The sequence below is a fragment of the Nansenia antarctica genome (genome assembly GCF_963989245.1).
Source record: "Nansenia antarctica genome assembly, chromosome: 4".
NCBI lineage: Eukaryota > Metazoa > Chordata > Actinopteri > Argentiniformes > Microstomatidae > Nansenia > Nansenia antarctica.
Window position 1 is genome coordinate 73598503 of NC_137689.1, and position 10000 is coordinate 73608502.

Sequence of the window (10000 nt, forward strand, 5' to 3'; positions counted from 1 at the left end):
CTGCCGACAGAACAGGGACATTTCAGTTGCCAAAATTAATTAACCTTAATTAATCTTAAACTATATCTTAACTATCTTAAAAAATAAACTCAACTTAAACCCAAAAAACTAGTGCAGTCTAACAAAGAAAGCAAGCACATATCGCCCTGATTTAAGATATTTCATCTTACTTATATATTTATATTATATTATATTATATATATAAAGTGCTTATATTTATAAGCACTTTGAGCTGCAACGTTTGCAGGAAAAGTGCTCTTCAAATAAAAGTTATTATCATTATTACATTAATATTACTTATGATTGACTTCCTGCAGTGTGTTGCTGCTGTCCATCGTCTCTGTCTGCCTTGGAGAATCGGACGCTGTCCCCAGACCCTCAAGGTCGAGCGTTAGGGAGAGAGAGAGAGTCTCAGCCCCCTAATCTCATTTCCTCACAAGCCAATCTGATTAACACGGGGGATCAATTATTTCTCTCTCTCGCCATCAGAGCTGCCCCCCACCGACATGAGACTGGAGCCTCCCGGCTCGCTGACAGCCAATCAGAGCTCAGCAGGCGTCGTCCTGGAGTGGTCCCCCCCCCCGGCGACTTCCTCGCCTGTCACAGGCTTCGTCCTCCAATCGCGCGCCGGGGAAGGGGCGTGGTTTAACCTGGACGAGGGGATCGGGGCCAATCGGAGCTCCACGGTGGTCCTGGGCCTGCAGAAGGTACGGTCGGCCAATCACAGCGGTCCCTCTCCCTCGGGGGACCAATCACACTTCACCTCCTCTGACGCAGAGAGACTCTGATCTGTGTTGCCCCCCCCCTCTGCTGAGAGGAAGCCCCCCCCCCTCTCTCTCATGCCCCCCCCTCTCATGGAAGCTACTGTGTCATCTGTCTATCCTCTGTATCCTTCCACTCCTCTCTCTCTCCCTCTCTTCTCTCTCTCCCTCTCTCTCCCCCCCTCTCCCTCTCTTCTCTCTCTCCCTCTCTTCTCTCCCTCCCTCTCTTCTTTCTCTCTCCCTCCCTCCCTCTCTTCTCTCTCTCCCTCTCTCTCCCCCCCTCTCCCTCTCTTCTCTCCCTCCCTCTCTTCTTTCTCTCTCCCTCCCTCCCTCTCTTCTCTCTCTCCCTCTCTCTCTCCCCCTCTCCCTCTCTTCTCTCCCTCCCTCTCTTCTTCCTTCCAATCTGAATTCAGATGAGCCTGTTTAGCATTGCAGGCGTAATCCCATGTTGACAAAGTGTGGTTTCATCCCCCCCCCCCTCCCTCCCTCCCTCTCTCCCTCTCTCTCTCTCTCTCTCTCTCTCTCTCTTCCTCTGTGTGTGTGTGTGTGTGCGTGCGTGTGTGTGAGTTTATGTGTGTGCGTGTGTGCTAAACACAAACTCTCTCCCTCTGTGTGTGTGTGTGCATGTGTGTGTGTGTGCCTGCATGTGTGTGTGCGTGTGCGTGCATGTGTGTGTGTGCGTGTGCATGTGTGTGTGCGTGCATGTGTGTGTGCGTGCGTGTGTGTGCGTGCGTGTGTGTGTGCATGTGTGTGTGTGCGCATGTGTGTGCATGTGTGTGTGTGTGTGCATGTGTGTGTGTGTGCGTGCATGTGTGTGTGCATGCGTGTGTGCGTGTGTGCGTGTGTGTGTGTGCGTGCATGTGTGTGTGCATGTGTGTCTGTGTGCATGTGTGTGTGCATGTGTGTGTGTGTGTGTGTGCGTGTGCACGTGTGCGTGTGCGTGTGCGTGTGTGTGCATGTGTGTGTGCATGTGTGTCTGCGTGCATGTGTGTGTGCATGTGTGTGTGTGCATGCGTGCATGTGTGTGTGTGTGTGTGTGTGTGCAGGACTGTGTGTACGAGCTGCGGCTGCTGTCCCGGAGAGGGGAGTTGCTGAGTGAGCCCGGTCCATCAGTCAACATCTCTACTGTCGGTTAGTGTTTGTGCCCCCCCCCCCCCTCCCTCCCCCTCCCCCTCCCCCCCTCACCTCCCCCTCCCCCTCCCCCCCTCACCTCACCCACCCCCCCTCACCCCGTAGTACAGACCCAGAACAGGATTAGTGGTCCAGCTCCATTAGCGGTCTGACTGATGAATTTCCTCTGCTAATAAATTCTCACAAGAGTAAAAATAAATGTTTGTTGTCCGAGATTGTCCGATCATTAACGTGATATGGACATCATTTGAAACGGTGCGGACAGATATGAGACAAGGACAGATATGAGACAAGGACAGATATGAGACAAGGACAGATATGAGACACAAGGACAGATATGAGACAAGGACAGATATGAGACAAGGACAGATATGAGACACAAGGACAGATATGAGACAAGGACAGATATGAGACAAGGACAGATATGAGACAAGGACAGATGTGAGACAAGGACAGATATGAGACAAGGACAGATGTGAGACAAGGACAGATATGAGACAAGGACAGATATTAAACAAGGACAGATATGAGACAAGGACATATATGAGACAAGGACAGATATGAGACACAAGGACAGATATTAAACAAGGACAGATATGAGACAAGGACAGATATGAGACACAAGGACAGATATTAAACAAGGACAGATATGAGACAAGGACAGATATGAGACAAGGACAGATATTAAACAAGGACAGATATGAGACAAGGACAGATATGAGACAAGGACAGATATGAGACAAGGACAGATATTAGACAAGGACCCTGTTGTTAGATAAACCTCCCGTGTGTGTGTGTGTCTGAGTGTGTGTTGTGTCTGTGTGCGTGTGTGTGTGTGCGCACATGCCACCCACCCACACACACACACATACCCCCCCCCACACACACACAAACACACACACACACACGCATACAGAACCCAGTCTTAGTCAGGGTGTCTGATGTGTGTCTGCCCCCTGCACACTGATTCTAATCCTGGTGTTCTGGTTCCGGTGTGACATCACAGGGATGGACATGTACCCGGCCAGCTCCCGCCTCCTGGAGGTCGTGGCTCCGCCCCTGCCGGTGGGCGTGGTGGTGGGGGGCGTGGCCTGCCTGTGCCTGGCCCTCCTCCTGGTCCTCGCCACCGCCTGCCTCATCAGCCGCAAGAGAGGCCAGCGCAGGAGGAAGAGGACAGAGGGTGAGAACATCATCTTCGTCGTTTTTTTTTTTTTTTTGCAGACGCTTTTAATCCCAAAGTGATTTACAATTACGAATTACAGGAGGGACATTCCCCCCCTGGAGGCTCGAGAACCATCGGTTTCTCAAGGCTACTTACTTTATCCGAGACAGTACAGTACACACTGTCCTGTGTATCTGGATATGGATTCAACTAGTATGGTAAACAGACTTATATAGCGCCTTATTCCAAAGCGTTCCTTTACAACGGCCTCTCATTCACCCGTTCACACACTCACACCAATGGCGGCCAAGCTACCATGGCAAGGCGCCGGCCGGCCCGCTCACTCATTGGGAGCAATTTGCGGGTTCAGTGTCTAGGCCCAAGGACACTTCGACACGTGGCCAGCCCGGGGTTCGAACCGCCGATCTCTGACGAACCTTGTGATCATTAGTGCCGGCCGGCTCTACCTCCTGCAGCACAGCCGCTAGCCGAAAAGACTAATGAGAAAGGACGGATATGGATTCAACTAAATATTGGATCCACTCTTCGATCGGCGCCATAAATCATGGATCCGCTGTAGATCCGCCGTCCGCTTCCGTGTTCCCTCAGCGGTAAAAGATATTAATGTCATATACGTTAGCCGCTAATTAGAGTCGTTTCTCATTAGCCTGTTGATTAATGGACGTAGTATAATTACCTCAGGGACGTGGCTGGGTGGCGTTGCCCTGTGGCTCTTTTTCTGTTTCATAAAGAAAAACTTTTGTGTTTCATAATATTGTTTTCAACTTGATCCTGTCATAGTGATTCATAACTCCCCCCCTTCCCTCCCTCCCTCCCTCCTCCCCGTCCCCCCCTCCCTCCCTCCCCATTTCAGATCTCGCTCTTGCCATCTATAAAAGACCCCCCTCCATGTAAGTACCCCTTTACACTGTCATCCAATCCCTCTCCCTCCTCATTGGCATTTTCACCAGATTGTCTATGAATAGGTTTTGTTAATGCACCGTTCGTTCTACCCTGGAGAGTTCTAAAGGGCAACGTGTCTATCTAAAGTGGGTTCTGTTCTCCCCTCACAACCATTTTTCTCTTGTCTCTCTCCCTCTCTCTCTTTCTCTCTCTCTCCCTCTCTCTCTACCTCTCTCTCTCTCCCTCTCTCTCTACCTCTCTCTCTCTCCCTCTCTCTCTCTTTTTCTACTTCTCCCTCTCTCTCTTTTTACCTCTCTCTCCCGCTTTCTCTCTCTCCCTCTCCCTCTCCCTCTCTCTCTTTCTCTCTTTCTTCCTCTACCTCTCTCTACCTCCCTCTCACTCTCTCTCTTTCTCTACCTCTACCTCTCCCTCTCCTCTCTCTCTCTTTCTTCCTCTACCTCTCTCTACCTCTCTCTCCCCCTCTCTTTCTCTCCCTCTCTCTCCCTCTCTCTCTCCCTCCCTCCCTCTCTCTCCCTCTCTCTCCCTCTCTCTCTCCCTCTCTCTCTCTCTTTCTTCCTCTACCTCTCTCTCCCTCTCTCTCCCCCTCTCTTTCTCTACCTCTCCCTCTCTCTCTCCCTTTCTCTCCCTCTCCTTCTCTGTCTCTCTCCCTCTCTCCCTCCCTCACCCCTCTCTCTCTCTCCCCCTCTCTCTCTCTCTCTCTCCCTCCCTCCCTCTCTTTCCCCCTCTCTCTTTCTCTCCCTCTCTCTCTCTCTCTCCGTCTCCCCCTCTCTCTCTCCCCCTCTCTCTCTCTCCCTCCCTCCCCCCCCCTCTCTCTCCCCCCCTCCCTCTCCCTCCCTCCCTCTCTCCCTCCTCCGCCCTCCCTCCCTCTCTCTCCCTCTCTCCCTCTCTGTCTCTCTCTCTCCCCCTCTCAGAAGTGGATCTCTAACTGGCACGCCTGACAGCGTCCTGAAGCAGAAGCTCCTCCACCCCCACCCCCACTATCCCAGCTCCCCCTCCTCTTCCTCCTCCTCCTCCTCCCCCTCTTCCTCCTCCTCCTCCCAGTCAGGCCGTCCTCCCTCCTCCGGCCAGCAGCACAGCGACTACCGGAACCACCGCCACCACCACCACCAGCACCAGCACCTACCCCCCCCCGACCCGCCTCATCACCACTCCACCCTCCCCAGGAGGACTCACCACCACCTCACCCGGGCCCTCTCCCTCTCCCCCTCCTCCTCCCCAGCACCCACCACCCAGCTGGAGCTCATCTCCCGAGGCCCGGACGGACGCTTCGCCGCCCCCCCCCACCACCACCCCCCCCACACCGAGAGGACCCCGAGGAGGAAAGACAAAGACGACGACTTCCTTCCGCGGATTTCCGGCGGCATCCAGCGCTCCGCGTCCCTGCGCTCGGAGAGGACGGAGAAGAAGAAGAAGACGACGAGGGAGCCTCCCTTCGTCCTCTCCGTGGACCTCCCTCCCTGCGGCGGTGGGGGTGGTGGGGACCCCCCAGACAGCCCTAACCCCCACTCCTCCGCCGCCGAGGGCCGCGTAAAGACCATGGCTAAGCACCTCTCCCTCCACGGGTGCTTCTACTTGGACGATGAGGAGCAGGGCTGCGGTGGAGGCGGAGGCGGAGGTGGAGGTGGTGTACCGCTGGACCACAGCAGCCTGTTCTTAGACAGCAGCACCGCCACCACCAGCACCACCTGCTGCACCCCCGAGACTTCTTACCCCCAGAGAGAGAGCTTCAACCCTGGGTACCACCACCCTGGCTACCACCCTGGGTCCCTGAAGAGGGGCGGAGGTGGACAGCATCCGCCGGCGTACTCGACCAGCAGCACCCTGGTGCTGCAGATGGAGCACGAGAGGGAGGCGGGCAACCTGAGCATGTGTCTGAAGCTGGCCCGCGAGAGGGAGGGCCTGGAGAGGGAGCTACGCAAGTACACCCTGGAGAGGAACACCCCCACCCTGGGAGGAGAGTGGAGGAGAGAGAGGCCGGGCTGGGAGGAACAGGAAGAGGAGGAGGAGGAGGAAGAGAGGGAGAGGAGGAGAGAGGCCGTAGAGAAGGAGCTCCCCGTATGGAAGTACACACTGGAGAGGAAGGTCGCGATCGGAGAGGGGAGAAGAGAGAGACCGGGCTGGGAGGAAGAGGAGGAGGAGGAGGAGAGGAGGAGAGAGGCCGTCGAGAAGGAGCCCGTATGGAAACCGCAGGACAACCACACCATCTACCCACACAGTAACCTCCTCCAGGCCAACAACAACAACAGTAGAACCCTGCTAAGGAGCCCCGCCTCCCCCCCCCCGACCTATATCCCCTGGGACTCCAGCCCCCTCACCTCCGTGACCAGCCTGGTACCCCCCCCGGGACCCCCACAGTCCCCCCCTCCACCCCCTCTGCCCTCCGAGAGCCGCTATCCTGGCTCCTCTGCACTCACCCAGTTCCTCCCCCCTCCCCTCCCCCCCGCCGCTGCTGTGCCCTATATAACACCCCAACAGCCTCTCAGGTGTGAGGGAACAGCGAGCAATCACTCGATCGCAACAAGTTACAACCCTGACATCTCCGCAGCCCCCCCCCCCCTACTGCAGAGATCGCAGGTGGTAGAGGTGGGAGAGGTGGACTGGGGGCAGAAAGGTCGTCACGACATCTCAACAATGAGCAGGAGGGGGAGGGACGGTTGCCGTGGCAACAGGAGTTACCCTATCGTCGTCACCTCATCATCGTCACTTCCTCGGCCCCCCCTTTGCCACGGCAACGAGAGCCACGTTGACCCGTGGGGGTCAGGAGGAGGGAGGGTGGTGGGGGAGGAGGAGGAGGTCACATCGGAGGAGGATCACGGAGGACACTATGTCGAGATGAGTGTGGACGAGCCTGAGGAGGAGGAGGAGGATCCTTCCGGAAGAAGCCCCCCCGCCGCCGCCGCGGTGCACCAGAGACACACCCTTCCCCAGGGGTACGGGGCATCCCCGTTGGCTGTCAGAGACCAAGGACTCCCACCAATGGACCGTATGAGGTTCAACAGCTTCTGTCTGAGTCCGGGGTCTCCGGCGGTGTCCTCCAGAGAAGAGGCCGAGAGGAGGCGCAGGAGGCCGGATAGAACACCCTCCTCCTCCTCCTTCTCCTCCTCTCAGCCTGCAAGGGGGAGGCCGGTCCCGAGAGAGGAGGAGGAGGTGGGCGTCAGCGAGGAGCCCTGGAGCAACACCCTCCAGCGCAGCCGCAGTCTGGACTCCAGGAGGAGGCGCAGCGACAACTCCCCCCGGGGGGGCGACAACTTCCTGACTCCCTCGGCCTGGGTGGACTCCCTCAGCCAGGAGGACTTCCTCCTCTCCTCCTCCTCCTCCTCCTCCTCCTCTCCGTTCGCCTTCCGCCCACCGGACTCCTCCCTCCTCCCCCCGACCCGAAGTACCCCTGCCTTGCTGCAGACCCCCCCCAGAGAGGCCCCCCACACAGAGCCGCTTCCCTTTCCCCACCCCCACCCCTCCTCCGTGGTCCCGCCCCTATCTCGGGACTCTCCTCCTCCTCCTCCGAGCGGGTTTCCGCCATCGCAGCCGCCATCGCAGAGACTCTCCCAGACGCCCGTGGTCCCTCCCAGTCCTCCCAGTCCTCCCAGTCCTCCCAGTCCTCCCAGTCCTCCCAATCCTCCCACCGCCTCCTCCTCTCCCCCCCGCCCAGACCTCCTCCTCCTCCGCAGACCGGCGGTGTCCGTCTTCCCGGACGCCTCGCGCTGGCCAATCACCTACCAGGAGGCCCTGAGGTCCGTGCAGCACACGGAGGCCCTGAAGGCGGCAGGGACCTCCCTCGGGGGAGGAGCCTCCACCCTCCCCCGAAACAGGCCTGGAGGAGGAGCCACCACCCTCCCCCGAAACAGGCCTGGAGGGGGGCCAGGCCACAGGGAGCCCCAGAGACAGCCCTCCCCCCCGGGCTGGAGAGCTCCAGCCGGACCTCCACCAACACCTCCACCTCAACCTCTACCTCTACCGCCCTCCCTGCTCAGGGGCTACAGCTGGCCCTGTATGCCCTCGCCCCACCACCACAACCACAACAACCACAACAACCACCACAACAACCCTCACCCCCCACCCCCCCAGGAGAGGGCAGAAGAGAAGGAAGGAGGTGAGGTGGAGAAGGAGAAGGAGGTGGAGGTGGAGAGAGAGGAGGCGGGGGCGGTGGAAATGGGGGGGGGCCACGGGGAGGTGCCTGACTCAGGGGGGAGCTACTGCAGCTATGCTAGCAGCGGCAGGGGCAGTCTGGAGCCCCCCCCCGGAGGACGCCTGTCCCTCTGTCTGTCGCCGACCCTCACCAGCTCACCGGAGACCGTAGAGGAGAGCCAGGACGTCAGGGAGGAGACAGACCTGCGTGAAACGGACTCGGGGAAAAGGTGAGTCCTTCTATTGCACTCCTGTGTAACCCAGTGGTTCTCAAACCTCTCCTCCTCTGGGACCCCCAGCCGCTCCACATATTTGATCTGTTCCACCACCAGCACACCTGATTCAACTAATCAAGTACAAATCATAATTTACTTGGTACTTGATTAGTTGAATCAGGTGCGCTGGTGGTGGAACAGATCAAATATGTGGAACGGCTGGTGGTCCCCGAGGAGAGGTTTGAGAACCACTGCATTAAAAGAACTCTCTGCCTTGTTTGCGTGTTCACGTGTTCTTACCCGTGGTGTCCGTGGTGTCGGGATGTGTCTCTCTCCTCCAGGAGAAAGGCCTCCTCGGTGGATGAGAATTATGAGTGGGACACCGCCGACGAACAAGACCTGAGAGAGAGAGGTGAGAGAACTCACATGCTTTTTTAACAACTCTCCCTTACCCGAAATGTCTGTGTTAGCCTTCTTCCTGCTAGAAGCTGTACATAGTAAGTAATTGAGCTCTAGTACATTGATTCTTCTAGCACTGCTGCTTTAGATAAGACTACCAACCACCTGGGCGGCGCAGATGAGAGAGCTTACACTTGCTTTAACACGTCCGTACCTGTCTTTTTGGATAGGCCTTTCCTGTTAGAGGCTGTACATACAGTAATTGATTTTTAGTGCAGTGGTTCTTTCGAGCACTGTAGCTTTTTAGAGAACTGCGCTTGGAGGAGGTGAGAGAGCTTACACTTGCTTTAACACGTCCGTACCTGTCTTTTTGGATAGGCCTTTCCTGTTAGAGGCTGTACATACAGTAATTGATCTTTAGTGCAGGGGTTCTTTCGAGCACTGTAGCTTTTTAGAGAACACCAAAGAAGGCGCTTGGAGGAGGTGAGAGAGCTGACACTTGCTTTAACACGTCTCCGTCTGCCTGTCTGCCTGCCTTGTGTTAGCCTTCTTGTTAGCAGCTGTACATCCAGTAGTTGAGTGGATCAAAGTGCAAAAAGTCAGCTCTCAAAGACATGAAAAGCTATGGAATGGCGACATTCTGCCAACAGAACAGGACATTTTCATTTAATAATAATAATACTAATTATTATTATTATTATTATATATATATATATATATATATATAATAACTTGGTTTTAAATAACGCCTTTCTCAAACCCAAGGACGCTTTACAGATTTTACAGACAGGAAGTCAGACAGACACAACAGGAAATAAACACTTGCCAAGACTTACTTTACTTACATAAAATACATCTTTAAACTAGTGCTGTCATACAAAAAACAACCATATTATATCGCCTTGATTTAAGATATTTGGATATTTGATTTAATCTTACTTGGATTTACCTTTTGCAGTAGTAGAGTTGATCAAAGTAGCTCTAGCACTGTCACGTTAGAACTTGTCTTTTTCTGTCGTGTTGACCTGTCTGACCTGTGTCTCCTGTCGTAGCGGGGTCCCCCTCGGTGAGCCTGATGAAGACAGACCCCCACCACCTCAGCGTTCCCAGCATGCACCTCTCCAGCGAGGCCCTGAAAGAGTCTGCGTACATCAGGGGGCGCGATCTGGCCGACCGCTACGTGGAGCCGGACACAGTTCTGTTCTGACCCAGGCCCGGCCATCAGGTCAGGTCAGGTCCGCTAACCTCCCCCCGTTGGCTAACGTGTGATTATCTGTGTTTAC

The 10000-nt window shown here is 55.7% G+C and overlaps 2 protein-coding genes across 2 annotated transcripts in view; both read left to right on the plus strand.

Annotated features, from left to right (window-relative positions):
* igsf9a (immunoglobulin superfamily, member 9a) overlaps positions 1-6729 on the plus strand; it is a gene marked incomplete at both ends in the record, with an annotated part of 21431 nt that extends 14702 nt beyond the window's left edge. Inside the window, 5 exon segments of the mRNA XM_080529704.1 lie at positions 490-707; positions 1808-1892; positions 2899-3072; positions 3929-3965; positions 4890-6729. Of these exon segments, the coding sequence (XP_080385830.1) occupies positions 490-707; positions 1808-1892; positions 2899-3072; positions 3929-3965; positions 4890-6729 (2354 nt within the window).
* Positions 6730-6798: 69 nt separating this feature from the next.
* Positions 6799-10000, plus strand: part of LOC308155362 (uncharacterized protein) — a 3584-nt gene continuing 382 nt past the window's right edge. The window contains exons 1-3 of the mRNA XM_080528674.1: positions 6799-8333; positions 8660-8730; positions 9770-9942. Coding sequence (XP_080384800.1) covers positions 6811-8333; positions 8660-8730; positions 9770-9924 — 1749 coding nt within the window. The 5' untranslated portion in view covers positions 6799-6810 and the 3' untranslated portion in view covers positions 9925-9942. The remainder of the gene's footprint in view (positions 8334-8659; positions 8731-9769; positions 9943-10000) is intronic.